This window comes from Bos indicus, chromosome 28 (assembly GCF_029378745.1).
Source record: "Bos indicus isolate NIAB-ARS_2022 breed Sahiwal x Tharparkar chromosome 28, NIAB-ARS_B.indTharparkar_mat_pri_1.0, whole genome shotgun sequence".
In the NCBI taxonomy this organism is placed as follows: Eukaryota; Metazoa; Chordata; class Mammalia; order Artiodactyla; family Bovidae; genus Bos; species Bos indicus.
The window spans coordinates 26229782-26249443 of NC_091787.1; the positions used below are offsets into that span (position 1 = coordinate 26229782).

General features: G+C 53.9%; 1 protein-coding gene across 8 annotated transcripts in view; it reads left to right on the plus strand.

Moving 5' to 3' along the window:
- Positions 1-8523: 8523 nt before the first annotated feature.
- Positions 8524-19662, plus strand: part of LOC109553917 (collagen alpha-1(XIII) chain) — an 83266-nt gene continuing 72127 nt past the window's right edge. For 5 of the 8 annotated variants that reach the window (XM_070782192.1, XM_019954223.2, XM_019954226.2 and 2 more), the window contains exons 1-4: positions 8525-8569; positions 11145-11180; positions 13940-13966; positions 16614-16664. In XM_070782192.1, coding sequence (XP_070638293.1) covers positions 11166-11180; positions 13940-13966; positions 16614-16664 — 93 coding nt within the window. In that variant the 5' untranslated portion in view covers positions 8525-8569; positions 11145-11165. Of the gene's footprint in view, positions 8570-11144; positions 11181-13939; positions 13967-16613; positions 16665-19662 lie in introns of all 8 variants that reach the window. The other 3 variants (XM_070782193.1, XM_070782195.1, XM_070782194.1) reach the window with 2 other exon arrangements.

Genomic DNA, 19662 nt, shown 5'->3' on the forward strand with positions numbered 1-19662 from the left:
GAGGTGGTGGGTGAGAAAACCGACTACACAGGCCATGAGAGGCAGTGTGGCCTGTTAGGAAGACTCCCAGCTGGGGAGTCAGGAGACCTGGGTTCTGGACCCATCCCTGACACCCATCTACGTGGTGACCCTGCATGACCACTCCCCTCCCTGGGTTCTGTTTCTTCATCTGTACAATGGGGACTTGGCCATGCCTTGGGGTGACTCTTATGGTGCTTGGCCAGGGTGACCAGTCAACTAATGGCCATGTGACTGAACATGGCCAAGTGACCCACCTGGGAGAGCCACCAGTGGCATTGAGGCACGGCTGATTTCATAAAGCATCAGCTCCCAAGCTGCTTGGGAGCTGCTGGGCATTGAGCATGGTGCTAGTTGAAGCGTGCTCTCTGAAATCCAGAGCTCTGATGGAAGCTAGCAGGGGTAGGACTGCAGTTAGATTTTCCAAGGGGCCTACAGATTTTTCAGGGGGACCCTGGAGGATTATCCTTAACAAAGAAAAAACTGTTAACGATAGGGTCTTTTGTGGTAAGTCCTCTATCCCTCTTCCGGAGAAGGCAATGGCACCCCACTCCAGTACTCTTGCCTGGAAAATCCCATGGAAAATCCCATGGATGGAGGAGCCTGGTGGGCTGCAGTCCATGGAATCGTGAAGAGTCAGACACGACTGAGCGACTTCACTTTCACTTTTCACTTTCATGCATTGGAGAAGGAAATGGCAACCCACTCCAGTGTTCTTGCCTGGAGAATCCCAGGGACGGGGGAGCCTGGTGGGCTGCCGTCTATGGGGTCGCACAGAGTCAGACACGACTGAAGCAACTTAGCAGCAGTAGCTATCCCTCTTCCCCTTCCAAAGGCACAGAATCAATTGAAAAACACAGGCTTTTTCCATCCTGAAGTCTGTGTGAGTGGCAAGTGGGGGAACGATAGCCTGGTAGAGCTTGACAGAACCACATTCTCTTGCATCAGAAAAGCGACCCATAAAAGAGGGATGAGAGGGTGGAGTCCAGAGAGAGGAGCCAGAGGCTGAACACAGTGGCATCTGGGGGAGAGGACTGAAGAGGTCTGTGGGCGATTTGGGGGTGAGGTGGATGGCTTTTTCCTTTTGACTTTAATTGAAGGATAATTGCTTTACAATAGTGTGTTGGTTTCTGCCATACATCAACACGAATGGGCCATAGGTATATATGGGTTGCTTTTTGAGTGAGAGGCGTGGACGAGGAGACAGGAGCTCCACCGGTTACTAGCAGCTTGACCTTGGGGGGTTTGTGCTGTGCCTCAGTTTTCTTATCTACAAGATAGGTATAACAGAATCTACTCTGTAGTGGAAAACACTTAGAATTGTGCCCAGCATGTCGTGAGGACCACAGCAGTAGGTGCGGCGGTGGTGGTGGTGATATAAAAATCCTTGAAATCAGCAGTGAAGTGAAGTAGCTCAGTCGTGTCCGACTCTTTGCCACCCCATGGACTGTAGCCCACCAGGCTCCTCCATCCATGGAATTTTCCAGGCAAGAGTACTGGAGTGGGGTGCCATTGCCTTCTCCAGGGGGTCTTCCTGACCCAGGGATCGAACCCAGGTCTCCAGCATTGCAGACAGACGCTTTACCATCTGAGCCACCAGTGAAATGAGCAGTAGAATTTATATTACTTGGGAGGACCCAGCAAGCCTCTCCTCTGGGTGGGACCTAAGTGCCAAGTCTCAGGTTGGCTCACCGGCTGCATCTGGTGACAGATGCATGGCTGAGGCCGCTAACAGCAGACAGGGCCATCACCGGGGCTCTGCTGTGTCACCAGGGACGCCGCCCCCGAAGCCTGTGCACTGGGAGCGGGCGCAGGGCATCTGCTCTCCATGTGGCTAAAACCATCCCCACATTGCCGTGGGCTGAACTTTGTCACCAGCCTGTTTCTCATGAGGACACTTCCCCGGGCCAGGAGGCACGGGCTTCCCAGCTGGGCTGGGCCCTCTTGCTGGTGCACTCGGGATATTTTCAGATTCTGGGTGACGTTCCCCTGCCCCTCCATCTAATAGGTCCCAGATGTCCCCCTCCTCCCTCCACCTCCCTCCTTCTTGCTGTTCGAAAGACTCACTGCCGGCCTGCCTGGGGCCTCCTCACCCGGGAACTCCCCCTCTCTGGTCCCCTTAATGTGATGGCTTGACAGAGGCCAGGATGAAAGAGGCTGTTTCCTCTGAGGATGGAGAAGCAGGCAGATGAAGGCGGAGAGAAGGAAGCTGGCTTTGGGAACACGAGGAGCCAGGGGAAATATAAGGAGTCTTTATTGGCCAAGCATAAAAGAAGCGACAGGAGTCGCAGCTGTGTTAACGTGGCCAGGTCACTAGGGGCTAGGCAGACGCCCCAGGAATCCCACGGGCCCTGGGCTTTGGTGAATCGTGTTTGCAGAGATGCCTTTCAGTTCGCAATCTCTCGGCTGCTGCTTTTTTCTCTCCCTTACCTCCCTACCCATCCTCCTGCCCCTTTTGTGGAACATTTGAATTTGTAAGGAACATTTGAATTTGTAATTCTTGGCTCTTGGTAATGAGATAGGGCTCTTGCTGAGGCCTGTGGGAGGGAGGAGGCGGGAGGTGGCCACAAGGAGGAGGAAAGAAAGGGAGGCTGAAGGGAGGGTGGGGCCGGGGCACGGAGGTGCGCGGTGAGAAAGAGGGAGTGGGCAGTGGACCCGGGAGGGCAGAAAGCCTGACTCAGAGCTTACCAGAAACCAGGGCAGGCCTGATAGCCATCGGGGGGAACTCAGGGAAAAACCTCCTTTGGCTCCTGCTGCTCCTGCCTGTTTCCCGTTGCGTTTCGTGGGAGCATGGAGAGACAGCAGGCGTGCTGATGAGCACAATCTCCAGGTTCTGTCACCCTCTGACCCTTGTCAAAGTGCCTTGGTGCCCAGCACCCCACATTTAGCAGTGCCACCAAGAGCCCAAACTGGAGTGGATCCCTCAGAGCCTGTTTTCTAGGGTGGGCAGCTGAGGTATGGACTGGAAGTTAGGGCCACAGCCCAGCTGCACCTGGGGCCCAGACCTCTGGATTTCTCATCCAGTGATAAAAATACAGAGGTGAAATAAAGGGGGAAGAGATTAGATGGGTGAAAGTGGGCCAGGAAAATGCAAACTTCGGAGACCAGCTGGAAACCCCACAGCTGAAGAATTCTTGGATGCTCCTTCTAAGGCAGCCCTTATGGCGGTGACACTGACCCTAGCATTTTCTCTCTCTCTTTCAGGGCCTCCTGTAAGTACTCCTGTGAAGTCTGGTCTCCAATGTCCAAAAGACCTTGCTCTCTGCTGGTAACCGGGCCCGGGGTGGGGGGTCTGAGCCCCTTATACTCTGCACTGAAGTCTGCAGGGTCCCCCAGAGGGTTGACATGGCCGTCACTTTGTTTCCCATCCACTTCTGCGCCCCCCAGGGCCAAACAGAGGTTGTGCCCAGGGGAAGCCTGTCCCCGAATATAATCTGAAAGGCTGGCTTGCCCCATTGTTAGCCTGCTCCTTTGTCCTCCAAAGAAGCAAGTGGAGTCAAAGGAGCACCAGGTATAAGAAGAAAGAGGTCATCTCTACTCAGGTCCGGGTCCTTGAAAGATCTCCTGCCCTTTCAGTAAACAGGTCAGTGAGTGTGGACCGCTCCTAGGACATGGTCTTCGCCCCACTGTGTGGGCAGCTCCATCTGGCCAAGTCACTTCAGGCAGGTGGTGGCTGTTGGTGGTGGTATTTTTATGTAAGAGGGATATGTCAGCAAGTTAGACTGGGAAACAACACAATGTCGAGGCAGCCGGTTGGTCTCCTTCCCCTCGCATTGCCCTAGAGTCCAAGGCAGGGCGGGTGAGCCGAGCCATTTCCAGAGAACCTGAGAAGAGCCCAAGGAGACTGTCTCCCCGAAGTAATGGATCCAGAGAACAGGAGCGTGTCTTCTGAGGACAGCATTTGATACCCCAACAAAAGACCCAGAGATCACGCCCCGAGGAGCTGGGGATTGGAGTTGAAAGGGCCGAGCCCTCCGCATCAGATCTTTCTCAAGGATCCTGAAAGCCTATCACCAGCCCTTCCTCGGAGAAGTCATTTCCATAGCTGTTGTCTTGATCTGAACCGTGGAGAGCAGCCACCCTGTTTGTAATGAGACCATGATGTTCCATTCCATCTGTGTTCTGAAAGGCACATTGAACCCAGGCTGACGATACCGCCCAGCTTGCTCGTTGCTCACTTAGAGAGAGAGGAAAATCTTGTCATTCCCTGAGAGGAGGAGGGTTGATTTATCGTGCGTGTTTTGGATGTCAGACCTCAATTCCTGTCATCAATCTTCCAAAATAAACTCTGCATAGGAAACTTCGACGGACCACCTGCTGGAAATGGGCTGCTTTTCCCTTTCTTTTCTGACAAAGCCAGAAAGAGTCCTCACCTCCCCCACTCCAGGGACCTCCCCCATTATACCTGGTCCCCACAGCCAGGCTCCCCAGCTAACCTGAATCAGTGCTGGGTCCCTGCCTGACTTGGGGGCTGTGCTCCCCAGGAATGCAGTGTCCTGAGAGCTTCTGCAGGCCTTATCCCACAATGGTCCCCAGCCAGGGAGGTGCTGTCACTGCTGGGGGCTCTGCAGGGTGGGAGCAAATTGGGAGGTGGTTGGGTGGGTTTCCCAGGAGGCACTAGTGGTAAAGAACCCGCCTGCCAGTGCAAGAGACATAAGAAACATGGGTTCGATCCCTGGGTCAGGAGGATCCCCTGGAGGAGGACATGGCAACTCACTCCAGTATTCTTGCCTGGAGAATTCCATGCACAGAGCCTAGTGGGCTACAGTCCATGAGATCTCAAAGAGTTGGACACAACTGAAGTGACTTAGCTCGTATGCATGCATGGGTGGATATGATCCTCTCCTCCCAGTGCCTGCCCACCCAGCCCCCAGTCCCATGGAGTGAGGGACAGGGGCCCAGGTAGCTCTCCTGAATTCTCAACCTGACACAGAAGAGGCCTGAGTCTTCACCCAACCCTGCCTGAAACCACAAGATGAAGAGGAAATTGGAAGCCTACCAGGGTGGAAATCACCCCCTTGCCTGCTCTCTCTGCTTCCCATAAAGGAAGAATGCTACCAGCCAGGGGCAGGGAGAGGGAGATGGCAGTTGATCACAAGGCCGGTCTGCCACCCTCTGGGTGTTTCTCAGGGCGCCTCCTGGGGTAACTCCAGTTCCTGTGGACACACGGACAGTCAGCATCTAGAGAACTCAACCGTGGAGGATGGATTTAAGTAGCAGCGGGGATCATCTGGGCGGTCGAAAATAGGTGCCCACCACTGCTGCACCCCCGCTGCCCATGACAGACATTGCTAATGAATTAGGAGGCATCTTAACAGAGTGCTTTACTCAGTCACTACCAGTCTGCTGGAGTCCACACTAGCTGACAGTTGTTGGCCATTCTGGCTCTAGGTTTAAGAGAGAGTGTCTTAATGACGCCAACTGTGAGACTGAAACAGATGACCAAGGGAAGTATATGTGTCTCTTACTTGAGGAAATACAGGATGTTCAGCTGCTAGCCTTGGTTGAAAGTGATGCTTGCTGGAATACTAGCTAACACTTAACTATGTGTTAGACACTGTTGTATTTTTATGGAAGCAGTGTAATAAAGTGATTACAAGCATGGACTCTGGAGCCAAGCTGCCTGGGTCTGAATCCTGCTTCTGCCACTTCTAGCTGTGTGACCTTGGACAAATTACTTTACCTCTCTGTGCCTCAGTTTCCTCATCTATAGGATGAGAATAGTAATAGTACCTGCCTCATCCAGATGTAAGGAATATATACATAATTATATGTATGGCCTGGAGAAGGAAATGGCAACCCACTCCAATATTCTTGCCTGGAGAATCCTATGGACAGAGGAGCCTGGCAGGCTACAATCCATAGGGTCACAAGAGTCGGACACGACTTAGTGCCATCTTTCTTTCTTATATGTATGGTGTATATGTATACATACATATGTGTGTATATGTATACATATTATACATACCTACATGTGTGTATAATTATGTATATATTTTTCCATGTAAAATATATTAACTCATTTAAACTCTAGAAAGAGAAGGCTTCCCTAGATGATCCCCAAAGATTTTCAGGAGGAAATTATTAGTCTTTGCATTTTTATTCATTAATTTACTACTTCATTTTATTTCTATCCCACATTAATCCAAGAAACATTTGGGAGTGACTCATAAACTAGATAAGGAAACAGTGGGTAGGTGTGTGGAGAGCAGAGGCAAGAAAACAAGGGGCATCCAAGCTGATGACCCCACAGCATCCTGTGCAGCCAAGTCACAGGTTCAGCTTGGAGCTTCCTGGTGGACAGAGAAAACGGGAAAGCAGAGCTGTTGCGAAAGTCAGGGATCAGGGAGAGTTAGGTGAAGCACTTCTTTACCTGGTGCCAAGACCCTAGAGAACTTCCCCTGAGTGCAGGTGATATCAGTGGCCAGCACACGAGCAGTTGGACAGAGCCCCTCTGTGCATCTCCGGATCAGAGCCCCTGTGTGAGGCTGGGAAGCCTCCACAGATGCGCCTGCCTCCTGGGACCAAGGGAGGTGGCCGCCCCTTGTGGGCGCACTCCCTGATGGCATTTAGAAGCGGCGTGAAGAGGGACTGGCTCAGCGCTACAGCTCTGGATCAAGGAGGACACCAGGGCGGCCCCAGGCTGTCTTTGTGGGGCTGGGAAAGAAGGCGGCTGCGTCTCCAGGTTCATTTGTTCACAAGCATGAATTAAGGACCTACTAAAAGCTCAGCACTCCTTGAGGCAATGGGGACAGAACCAGGAGCAAAACAGAACGTGCCCTGCCTGCCCTGGAGCTTACCTTTTAGTGCCCCGGGGGTAAAACTCAGCAGAGAGGAGGAGTGGACACTGACCCTCTACCTCTGCAGCCGCTAACCAGCATCCCCTGAGCTTGGTTCTCTGTGGGGGTGTGCTCCCCACCCCGCCTCACGGACATCCTCAGAAACAAGGCCCCAGGAAGGGGGCCTTATTTCTGGCACTGCCTGCATTTGCTCAGCAGCCCTGGAGCAGAGGGACTTGTCTCCAGATGGACACCCTGAGACCTACTCCTGGTGTTGCCGTGGGTTTCTGGGAAGAGTGGGATGTCTGGAAGGAGGAAACAGACCTGATGGCTGTGCCTCTGAAAGCAGAGTGGGCCCAGCTGCACACGCTTGCCAGCCAGTCCTCTTCCCTTCTAATGACTGTGGTCCTCAGCGCTGGCTCCCTGCCAGCCCTGTGCCACGTGCTCTACATACATCAGCTCATTCGATCCCAAGAGGTAGAGATTGTTCTCCATTTACAAGATGAGGAAACTGAGGTACAGGGAGGCCAAGCGACTTGCCTGAAGTCACTGACTAGTAAGTGACAGCCAGGCCGGCCGACACCAGAGCCCTGCTCTTAACTTAAGCTTGCTTCTCCCTTACCATGACTCTGTCTCTCCTGACCCCAGGCCTCAGCCGTGCTAGGGTGGGGGCTCGGCTCCAGAAGCTCTCTCCAGGTAGTCCTCCCCACCCTCTGCAGGGCGCCCCATGACATCCCACCAGGCAGCTCCTAGAGCAGTTTCTCCACCACCCTCTTGTATCAGATCTATCTGGAAGTTGGAGGCCAGGAGGATAAATATATGAGTTTTTCAGAAGCTCCTTCGTTCCTGCGCCCACGCCTGTGCATATTACTCTGAGAATAACTATTATGATCAATACTTTGTTGAATGTTTTCCTCTCTTCAATGGGATTTTAGATCCATCATAGCGAGTCTTTAGTCTACACCCAGAATTGTGCTAGGCAAGAGTCCTAGAATTATTCATGTAAAGGGTTTGAGACAGACATAGCTGTGGTCAGTGAAGACAGGCTCCCAGAGCCATATGGGGTGGGGTCCAGCCTCCTGCTCACCCTCAGCGCCAACTCACTGTAGAGAGAGTGGCCTGAAGCCAGTTAGAGGCATCAAAAGAAGGAAGTCCCACTGCTCCCCTCACCATCCCAACGGAGGGGAAGAGGTCCCCCCAGGGAGGCTCCCACCCTCTGTTCCCTGGTCATGGTCCATTGGCGCAGGTGGGGCAGGTCCACCAGAAGTGTCCCAGGCAGACTGGCTCCATCAGAGACGGTGTCTGGCTTCTCCTGTGTGGTAGGACAGGGAGGGCCAAGCCCCAGGCCCTCAGGCCCTTTCCCAGGCCAGGGCCAGACCACATGAGTGGGAACCCTGAGACACAGAGGCTCAGAGAGAGGGGATGTGTTCGTGAGGCCCAGAGCTCTGATGGACCTTGAGGGAGAGTTATGAAGAGGCATTCTTGTCTTCTGTCCCCTGCCCAGGCCCTGGGCCTGGCACACAGAAGGCCTCTGCTAACGGCTTTCCTGAACGAATGAATGAGTGACTGAATGCATGCTACAACTGAAAGGAAGCTTAGTGATTAAGGCCCTGTCTTCATTTTATTTATAAAATAACAGAGGCTCATAGAGCACAAGGGACTCCAAGTTCACACAGCTAGTTGGAACTTTCAGACACTGCAATACCCTGACCTTCCTAAACTTCACTCTTCCTCCTTAATTTCAGGGTCCTGCTGGAAGACCCGGCCTCCCCGTAAGTACCTTTCGTTTCTTTTTCCCTTTGCCTTTCTCTCACAGGCTGTTCCTCACTTCAAGGACAGGAGAGGGTGGGTGGCCACTTTCCACCAGGTGTGTCTGGATGGGAGGCCTCTCTTCAGCATCTCTCACCTACGGCTGAGGGTGAAGCACCTGGGTACCTTTCCTGGGGTCCCAGGCAGGCCAATGACAGCATGCAGCCCCTGCAGGGCTGCACCTGACTTCAGACTGATGGCCCGTAAAGGGGGGCTGGATGGGAAGGCAGCCCCCTGGCTTACTGGTTATCCTGCCTACCAGCGTCGTTAAAGCCCACTGTCCCTGCTTTGTCCCCTGGTAAGAGTAGACTCAAACACTTTATTTCCCCCTCGAGTTACCATTTCTGAGTGCTAGAGAAGCTGGGTCCAGTAACCACGGGGGCTTTGGGACAAAAGTAGAAATAGGACTCATAACCATCCTCACGGAGACCTTAATACATGCCAGGCACCAAGCTAAATGCTCTTTATACATTTGATTCGTTCACCAACTCAATAAAAGGGGTACTATTGCGCCCATTTTATAGATGAGGAAATAGAGAGGGAAAACAGCTGGTCCGATTGTCCAAGCCTCATTTGTAGACCTGTTGAAGGCCCCATGTTATCACACAGCATCCCACACTGCTATTTTCCGTGATCCATACTGGGTATATGAGACCCATCTTTAAAGTCTTCAAAGACATTGCCCTGTAGAGTGTAGCCTGGGGCATCGATGCATGGAGTACTGGATACCATGGGCTCTCAGATGGCTGTTGGCTCAGGAGAGATGCTCTAGCCAGCCAGAGGCCCAAGGTGGGCATTTAGGGGGAGCCAGGGCTGGCACCAGGCTGCCCTCTCTCCCTGCCCCGAAGGCCACATCAATTGGATTCCAGAGCCTCCTGTGCATCTTTCTATCCCAGTTACTCCTCTTTTCAATGTGAATTGTACTATAACCTCTTGACTACACCAGTAACTTCTAGAATTCAAATCTAGCAAGGACTCTCTTAATGAAATACATGTGGGAGAATGTTTAGCTTTGAAAATGAAAACTGTCCCAGCAAGTATGAACCCTGGAGCAAAGAAGGACAGGGCAATCTGTCCCATGAAATCCAAGGAGGGGGAAAAGTCAGATGACTGGGGGAACGTGGGCAGACTTTGTTTTTTTTTTTCTGACAACGTCCACCTTTAAAAAGCATTTGGGGGCAATTCGCAGAGCAGGGGCCGCCACACAAGAATTTCCAGTCTCCGGCCACTCCATGCCCGTCCCTAAACCAAGCATTTTATGGCCAGGACTGCAAAGACCATTAGTTTAAAAAAAAAAAAAAAAAAAAGAAATGAAACCAAAACACACATCCTGCAAGATCATTCAAAAGCACAAGAGCAAGTGAGCCATTGGGATGTCACAAGCGATGACCAGTGGGCCTGGCATCCTCAGTGGGAAGGGTCACAGCTACTCTGGGAGTGACCAACAAAAAGATCTGCTGATGCTTGTTGTGAAGTGCAAAAGTGTGAAGTACACACATGTTTATAACAGTCACTTCCCCGGAACCTTGCTGGGCTCAGTACCTGTAGACGAAGTCTGCACGGCACTCACCAGGTGACAGGCACCCAGAGTTAGATTCCCAGAGCCATCGTCTCTTGACATCCTCTCAGGGAGCTTCAGGGAGCTCATGGATCGTGGTTATGATCCATGCTCATAACCCTTGCTGCAACCCTGCCACTCTTTCCCAAAGTCTGAACACTTTACTGAAGACACCTTCAGTCTTGACAGTGTGTGTGTAACAGGAGCCTAATTCAGAGCTGGTTGCGACTCCCTGGTGTGTCCATGTACATCTTAGGATGCTAATTATCCCTCACGGCATTTGCCTAAGTGGTGTCAGCAGACACAGAATCGCTCCAGAAGTGCCCACCCTTCAGATGAACCCACAAACCCAGCTCTTTCCTACCGGGACAAACACCATCTGATTTTCAGCTCCTGTGGCTTTCCATCCTTCCAGGCTCCCAGCAAACCCCAAGCCCTACCCCAGATTTTATGAGTCTGCACATATATGATTGCAAAAAAATATTCTCTACCAAAAGAGGAAAGAATAAAACTTAAAAGCAGATTTCCAGAATGAGGAGATATAACCCCTGGCTGCAAAACAGAGCAGTTCCGTCCGAGCAGCTGAAACTCTTGATGCGGCTGAAGCTGCATGGCGCACTGTTGGTGCCAGGTTGGTGGCGAGGAGGGGCAGGACTGTATTGGTAGTCTTTGCAGACACAGGGCTTGGGGAGGAGCTGGGGACCATGAGCACTGTTCCCCAGCTCTGACAGAGACAGAGCAAGGGTAATGATTCACCCTTCTGTCAGATGGGAGCTGCCATTCACTCTCCCTGCCTTGAAGCTGAGCGTGACAAGGATGCGACCAGTCTGTGGGGCTCAAGGGGCAAGTTCACCCACGATGCCTGGGAATCGTCCCAAGCACCCAGGCAAACCAGATCTTGGGTGTGTCGCTAGCCATGGGGCCCCTCACATGCTGGCCTGGCTCTGGCCACTTCTAATTGTTTCTGCCTCCTTCATCAGGGGGACAAAGGTGCCATTGGGATGCCTGGACGTGTGGTGAGTTGGAGCATCTCTGCCCGATGGGGCAGCCGTTGCTTGCTTCCCTGTGCTGGCATGGCCTACAGACCACCCCACCCCCTAGGAGGCAGTCGGACCTCTCGCTTCTCCCCACCCAAGGCTGCTGCAGAAAGGACACTCGAGGAAGAGGGGAATGGTTTATTCCAACCCTTCAGATCTTGCAAAATGGCTTTAACTCTCCAGAGAATTGCCATGGCAAAGGAAAAATCCAAAAATGGCACGAATAAAGGCTCTTTGCCAATCACTACGAAGAACTCCCATCACTCTACGCCCTAACCTCTCCCCCCGCCGAGACAGGCAGCACACCCTCAGATTTATAGCTGTTCCTGCAACCATCCTCCAGCAAGAGCAGTGAAAGATGGCAGGAAACGCAAACAGAAAGTGTCCTACAGAAACTACAGTGTAGCCAGTGTCTGGAGGCATCTTCCCTAGACAGAGGCTAGTGATGAAGACAGGGCTTCCTTCCAGGCAGTGCCTCCAATCCTCACCAGGAAGGTGGGGGTTAAAACCTTCGTTTCCTGCTGAAAAAATAAGATGGTGAAACAGAAGACATGATAGGGAGCTTGTGTCACAAATGGGAAGGTTAGCACTAGGCTTTGAGGGCCCAGCACCAGGGTTTTTCCTGGTGCTTGGAAAGGCAGCACCTGGTGGCCGCCTAAGGCAGTGATGACCACACACCGGCCTCCCCGCCCCCCTCCTCTCCCCATCTGACCTCTGAGTCCCCACCAGCTGCCAGCCTCAACCTCCACCCTGGTTTCCAGTGCCCCCTACCAACCCCATGCCATCTCTCCATGTCACTCACATGCTTTGCCTTGTTTACATCACCTCTTGGCCTGGGTTGGCCTTAGGCCTGGGTCTGGCATCCTGTGTGCATGGGCTGGCCTGGTGTGAGCCCAGAGCGCAGAGGCACCAGATCACAGCTAACACTTGAAAGTGCTGTCTCGTGCTCAGGGCCTTCCACGCGTCAGCTCATTCGGTCCTCCCCAGAACTACATGAGGCAGGCACGATGTCCACCCCCATGGTTCAGATGAGAAAACTGAGGCTCGGATGTTAAGTGTCTGTCCCAAGGTCACAGGTCCAGGAACTGGCGTATTTTAATCCAGGCAGCCTGACTCTACATCTGTGCTCCTAACCCTAATAATGGAATCCTGCCTCCCACCTCCCAAATCCCCTCCATGGGCATCACAGTCTAAGCAGGGTCTGATCCTTAGGGTGAAGCCACAGTTCTAGGCCTAGGTTCTGGGACATTTCAGAGGTTCAGGACAAGGGTTCCATGTCACAGAGCTTTGAGCTCCCTTGGGCCACGCAAGAACTGTCAAGACAGGGAGACTGGGAGCCCTGGGCCACCCCGTTGGGCGGTTCTCCCACCACTTCCCAGATCACAGCACTGTGGCATTCCTGCCTCACCCTTTCTCTAGCCTCCAGCTCTCTAAGCCCAAACCCTGAGTCCCCCACGCTGTCAGTGTGTCCTTTGTAGAGTAGGGGGATGACATTCAGCCAGCCTTCTCAGGGGCTCACTTTGGGAAAGCCTGGGCCAGGTTCATTCTCCACTGCAGCCCTCTGAGATCCTGTTTGTCTATGAGCACGTTGAGACTCAGTTTACCCAGGATTGGGGTGGAGTTGGGTCTGGTACCCAAGACACCCAAGTCCTTCCTCCTGACAGGTAAGCTTCAGGAGTCTCTACCCTGTGTGCAGCCGCCAGCCTGCCGGGAAGCCTGCAGAGTGCAAAGCAGCCCCTCCAGGCCTGCCCCCTCATGCCGTCCTTCTTGGGCCCTATGCATGTGTCCCCTCAGGAAGTGTCCATCCAAGCCTTGATCTGACCACAGCGGGGCAGGGGGTGGGGCAGGAGAAAGAGCGACAGGAGGTCTCCCATTTCCGTCTACACAAAGCTATTTTCAAACCACCTTGGTGCTTTTATGCTGCTTGTGCTGTTTTAAATGTGACAATGGACCCATTTGGCTGCCCAGTAGGCGTCCTGGCGTGGGCCACCTGAGAAGTACTGGGGTGGGCAATGCGTGTGAAATGCCTGAGATGTTCTCGTGATTCACCAGAGGTGGCGCCCCTGGCTGCTATGAATGAGGGTGGATTGGTCACCATGGGTCCAGGGGTCCTTGGCCATGACCCACTTCCCTCTGCATCCCGGATGCATCCTCCCAGATGTGTGTCCTTCTGTCTGTGTTCCTCTTTGCATCTTGCCTGGCCACTCCTAACGACTCCTGTTGCGTCTAGCTTGGCAGTTTCGTGCTTGGTGTTCGGCTAGACCTTCAAAAGGACTGGACTCCACCTCACCTCACAGTCCTTGAAAAAGTCTCTCCCATGCCCACTCCCTCCTCAAAAGACCCAGGCTGCTGGGGCCACAGATCCCCAGACATGTTTCTGGCCTGGGTGGGCTCTCCTTCTTTCTGTCTCTCTCTGTCTGTCACGTACACAAACACACACAGATGTCAGGAGGGCTTCTTAAGGTCCCTGCCACTATTTCCTTCTTAGTTATCTGGCTGGGGCCAGCCTTTGGGCTGAGACAACAGCCGTTCATGAGCTACGCTTGTCAGACTTGGGACCTGTCGAGTGTTAGCATCTGTGTTTTGTTTTGTTTCTTATTTCACGGTGATTTCTTGTGTTTGGTCATCATGCCATTAACACAAATTCTTGTGCGTGTGTCTCTCTCTCATCCTTTCTTTTTTCTCTCCCTCCCGCCCTCTCTCTTCCCTGCACCCCATGTTGCATGTGATCGCCCCAGGGAGGAAAGGGCCAACCAGGCGAGAAGGTGAGTCCACGCTTTCCCCTCCTCACCAGTGCCTCCATCCCCCTGGACTCATGGGGGTGCTTTTGGAAGCCCCCCATTCCAGCCCTCCTCCTGGTGCACAGGCCCCAGTGGAGGATGCCAGCCCAGCCTGCTCTGCCCTCGCAGCCTCTCACGGCCGGGTCTCCTAACAGCCTCCACCCCATCAGGCAGGAGTCGTGGGCTGAGGTCTCACTTCCCTGACTGAGGTCCCACTCCCATGGCTGAGGGGTCTCCGCTGCCCGTGGGGGCTGCACGTGGCCTCCTGGCACTGATTTTGGCCTTAGATAGTCACCCTTCCCAGAGGTGAGGAGAGCACCAGCTGCCGTCGTATGTGGCTGGTCCTATCCCCACCTGCAGCCCACCACTGCCCCCTCAGGCCGAGACAGTCTCTTTATGCTGCTCCCCCCAGACAGTCCCCCAGCAAATGCCCAGACAGACTCCCGGGGTGATGGAGTGGAGTCTCCCAGGAAGCTAGACGCCGAAGAAACAGTCCTGTCCTGGAACCGGGTGGGCTCTGAGGGATTACAGAGCAGTGTAGTAACCAGCTGGCTCTCCAGATGAGGCCCAGAGTGGGTGTGAGGCTTGCCTGAGGTCCCACAGGATTAGAGATGGCAGAGGGCTAGAAGCGGACTCCTGGTCCCAGCTCCACACTTCCTCGCTTGGACACCACAGTGTGTATTTCTGCAAGTCTCCCCACCTCCGAAATAAAAATGACAACAGTAAGGACAGCAACAATCACATATTAAGCGCAAACGGTGTCAGGCGCTGTTCTAAGCGGTTTACTCTGTAACAGTAACATCCCAGGTAACAGTGAGGTGGCCCTTCCAGGGAGGCTTGGTAGTCTTTTACATGAGAGGGAACTGAAGCACAGAGAGGCAGGGTCACATACCTGAAGTCACACCGCAGAAAGTGGCAGAGCTGGGGACTTCCCTGGCAGTTAAGACTTGGCGCTTCCACTGCAGGGGCCCAGGGTCAATCCCTAGTCTGGGAACTAAGATCCCACATGCCTCATGGCATGGCCGAACAATTTAAAAATTAAAAAAAAAACTTTTTTAAGTGACAGGGCTGGAGAGGATTCCAAGGGTGCCTGACTCCAGGTCAGACTCGGGTCCCTAACCACTGTGCTATGCCGTCCTCCAAGTGTAACAAAGACTGGGTCTCACTCTCACGGGCAGTTAAACCACCCAGGAGAAAGACAGGGACACAATCACAGTATAAGGATAATAGCAGACACTTGTTAGCCCCTTCGAAGACCAGGCATTCTTTTAAGCATTTTACACCATTATCTCATGAAATTTTCACATCTACCCTATGAGACAGGCGCTATTATCTCTGCATTACAGGTAAGGAAACTGAGGCAGAGAGAAGTTAAGTAGCCCAAGGTCAGCCAGCACGGAGCAGAGCTGGGCTTCAAACCCAAGCGTTTTGGCTCCTACCCATCACACTATGTTGCCTTGTATAAAAATTATGATATAATTGCAATGGAATAAACAGCTACTTAATTTGAATTCACTCTTCACCTGCGTGTGAGGCATGATATTTTACAATGCATTTCCGTCCCTTGCCCTGTAAGGGCAGCAGAGTTTCTCTCAGCATCCTGTTCACAGAGGAGATATGTGGGCTCAGAGAGGTTCTGTGAGGCAGAGCAAGACCTGCAGGTGAGGCCTGGGCATTTCCTGGACTCCTGGAGGGAAGTAGCATCCTGCCATCCTCCAGCCGGGCACCGTCAGAATCCTTCTGCCAGAACATCGCCTCTCATCCCCACCTGTGTTCATACACCCTTCATCCTCCTTCTGTCACACTTCCCCAAGTGTGGGGAACACACACAACACACACACACAAGCTTATCCAGGCAGCTGGAACACGTGGCACTTTGAGCCCCCAGCCCAGCATCCACCATCCTCTCCGGGCTGAAAACTCTGCCGCAGACTTAACCCTCTGTGTCACTCCACACCAGGACTAGGAGGCCAAAGCAGCTCTAACCTCCAGGCTCAGGCCTGCTGGGCCCACACAGCAAGTGTGTGTCTTGTCCCCACCTCTGTTTACAGCAGCTCCATCCAGGGGTGGGCTGCTTTCTGGCAGTTACAGGTGTGCAGCCACGTGGGCACTGGGGACCGGGGAAGAAGGCTCAGGGGGTGTGAAATTTGGCTGGGGCTGGGGCAGGCTGGGGAGCATCCTGAGCAGGGCCCTGTGGGGACGCCTCTAGGGCCTGAGCAGCCATGGCTGAGCTGAGTCTCCCTCCTTCCCTCTCTCCCCCCACCCCCTGCACCTCCGTCTTCCCCATCACCACACGACATCCTCTTCTCCCCACTTCCCGGCCTGGGGGCCCACCGCCCTCTTTCTCTGGTCCACAATCATGTGCTCTCACTCATATCTCTTCTCTCCATTCCTCCTGCTTCCCCACTGCCCTTCTTGATCCTTCTGGAATGTTCCATGCATCCTCTTTTCATCTCCTCTCCTGTGAGTCCTTCATCTTCCTCCACATGCTCTGCCTCCTTGTCCTACGGTCTCTGGGTCTTGGGGTCCCCCCTCGCCCTCTCTGCCTTCCCCACCTGCCAGCTTCTCCTTTCTGTTCTTCCCCTCTCCCGTCCCCTCCCTCTCCCCTCCTGCCTCTTTCTCTCCCACACAGGGCGCCCCAGGAGATGCCGGCATGTCCATCATTGGTCCCCGCGGCCCCCCCGTAAGTGGTTTTTGCCCTTCTTTGGGATGGATGGATGGGTGAGTCAATGAGACGGGCTGGGTGGGGAGGGGGTACACAAGTCCTGGCTGTGCCTCTGGTGTGATGTCCACCACATGGGATGCGGTCAGCCCGGCCAGGCCTCAGTGCTGCTGTCGATGTTAAAGAAAGTAAATCCGCCTCAGTTACACCCTCTTGGGAAGGTTTCTGAGAGCCAACCCTCTAGCCACGAAATGACAGCTGCTGTGAGGCAGCCCTGCTGTTTACAGGCAGAGGGAGGAAGTGCTGGCTCTTCTTAGGGTGGGGAGGCCCGGTGCTCCAGCTTTCCAGGGGATAAGCCTTGTTTCCAGATGCCCAGGGAGCAGCTACCCCAGAGGCCTGGTTCCCTGACCCAAGCTCCCACTCCTGGTCTTGGCAAAGCCTGCCCACCACCACTCGCCCACAAAGGCTCTTTTTTTGTGCTCGGTGCTGGGTCCCAGTACCCTCTGCCCAGCGGCCGGGGGCTTGGGAAAATCAAGAGAAGCTTCCCCTCCAGTACAGTTCCTTAGGGACCAAAAGGGGGGCTCGGGTGATTGCAGGAAGATGCCGTGACTGTGGGAAGGAGGACTGACTGTTTTTCTCAAAGTGTCCAACCCACGGGGCTTCAATCAAATCTCCAATTGTCAGGGCAGAAGGGACCTCCCAGAAGGGGAAACTGAGGCACAGGGAGGGGAAGGGGCTTGGCTGGGATCCCGCAGATAGAGAAGGATTAGAACCCAGGACCCCTGGCCCCAAGGCTCCCCCCATAGCAATAGGCTGCTGTCTCCATGCTCTCCTGGGCTCTTTTGCTAACTGACCATGCATGGGAGGGAGGAAGGGATGCAGAGGCCTAGCCTCAGACTCCCGGAGCCTCACCCAGTGGGTGGATGAAGCGCTCTAACTTATCTCCCTGTGTTCAATGGCAAGCAGGAATCTTCTACCCACAGACTAAGGAGAGGGGTCAGAGAGCAAATTGCTAAGCTCTGTCCAAGGGAGGGGACCCTGGGACAGTCAGGGAGGGGCTATGGTGAGAGAGAGCTGGGAGCAGAGGGGGAGAGCCCAGGAATTTTAGCAGGGGAAGCCAAAGGATAGAGTGGGGCTGGCAGGGCTGGCCGGTTGGGGGCTTGGGCTGGAGGCAGGGATTGAAGGGTCCTGGGCTGCACAGACAGGCTTCAACAAGGTTTCCATGGCTCAGACCACACAATAGTGCTGAAGACTGACACTTTGCACTTACTCTATGGCAGTATCCTGAGACCGTTACACATAGCAGCTCACTTAACCCTTACGAGAACCTCACAGGGAGGTACTATGAGCACACCCATTTTATAGATGAGAAAATCGAGGCCCAGAGAAGCTGAGTGACTTGCCGAAGGTCATACACATGAGTGGGGCCTTGCTAGGATATGACACTCAGCCGGGCTGTGTGCTCAGAGTCTGCCCTCCGACCTCTGCTGCTGTAGCAGACCACCCGGCCACAGAGTTCCCACCACCTGTGTTTCTGGGCTCACGTGGCTGCTGCCCCAGTGGACTGTAAGCCCCCTCAGGTACTGGGTATTCCTGACAAAGGTGGTATGCAGCTGGAGGGCAAGTCAGGAGAGGGGAAAGTCACAGAGAAAGACAGTGCCCTAGGTTCCAAAGGCAAGGCCAAGCCTGGGGTGGGCCTGTTAGGAGGACAGGGGAGTAACAGGGGATATGGGCCGTACCCCTTGGCCACCATCTCTGCCTGCCTCCCCATGTGACACGGCGCTCCATTTGTGTGGATCAGGCTGGTCCTCTCACACCCTCTTAGCTGCAGCTTTCAGCAGGCAACACAGAGGTGGTTGAAAAGACCCCACATTCAGAGAATACGGTCAGAGGGCAGGGTCTGCTTTAGCCACCCCTCCCACCCCCCACCTTCCGCCCTGCTTCTGGCTCCGCGTACATAAATATAACCACCACGCTGGACTTGGTTCCAGCGGTGAGAAGTACTTTCTATTTCTGGTAATAGTGACTGCTTCCCTCTCATGGACACCTGGAGACATGCTGGGTCCTAAACTGAAAGACCATGCATGCGCTGGTCTCCTTCAGCTCCCAGGAAAGCTGTGAGGCAGGCCCTGCCAGCCCATTTCCCAGAGAGGGAAAGAAAGGCGCAGAGTTGGCCTGTGGTCACCTGGCTCCTCAGCGCTGGAGCTTGGTTTGGGCCCAGTCAGCCTCATTCCAATGCCAACGTTGTTTCCCCAACACCCTCTTTCATGTTTTAGGTTCAACTGTTTAAAAAGGATATTTACCTTGAGGAGAAAGCCCTCTCTGTGAGTGCTGAGTTGGTGTTAAAGAGGCTTTATGGCACCAGAAGGCTTGACCAAGCCCAGGGCCCTCTGACTTTGGCCTGTGTGTGTGACCACCACAGAGATGGCTGGTCCACCCCCACTGAGTCCTCACTAGACACCAGGGCAGCCCCTGCAGCTCCTCCCAGCAAGCCCCCTGGAGCTAGTGAGAGTAGGGGACCCCAGAAAACCAAGGGACCAATGCAGTCAAGGGGCAGAGGTCAAGGGGACAAGCCCTCTGTGACCGGCGATGATGGGGAACATATGGCTTTCCACTCAGCCAGGAAGGGCCTTGAATATACGCTGCTAATGAGAACCAGCCTTGCTGCTCTAGGGGCCACCTGCCTCCTCTCTTGGAGCTTTAGAAATGGTCTTTGCAAAGAGGGGACCTCCACGCACTTTGGTGAAGGATGGTTCAAGATGCCAGAACAACGGGCCCCATTAAGCTGAGATGGAGGCTGGGACTCGAGACGCTGGCTGGCCCGGCAGGCACTGGAGAGGTCATCAGCCAGGCTAGGAAAGCTTGTTCCTTCCCACGGCCCCTAGCTTTTCTTCAGAGGCAAGGAAGAGCTATCCAAAGTTCCAGCCCTCACTCGCAAGGAGACAGCCTACAGCCAGGGTGAGACACCTGCTGGATGTGTCTTCATTTATTCATTCCATTAATACTTGTCAGGCACCGA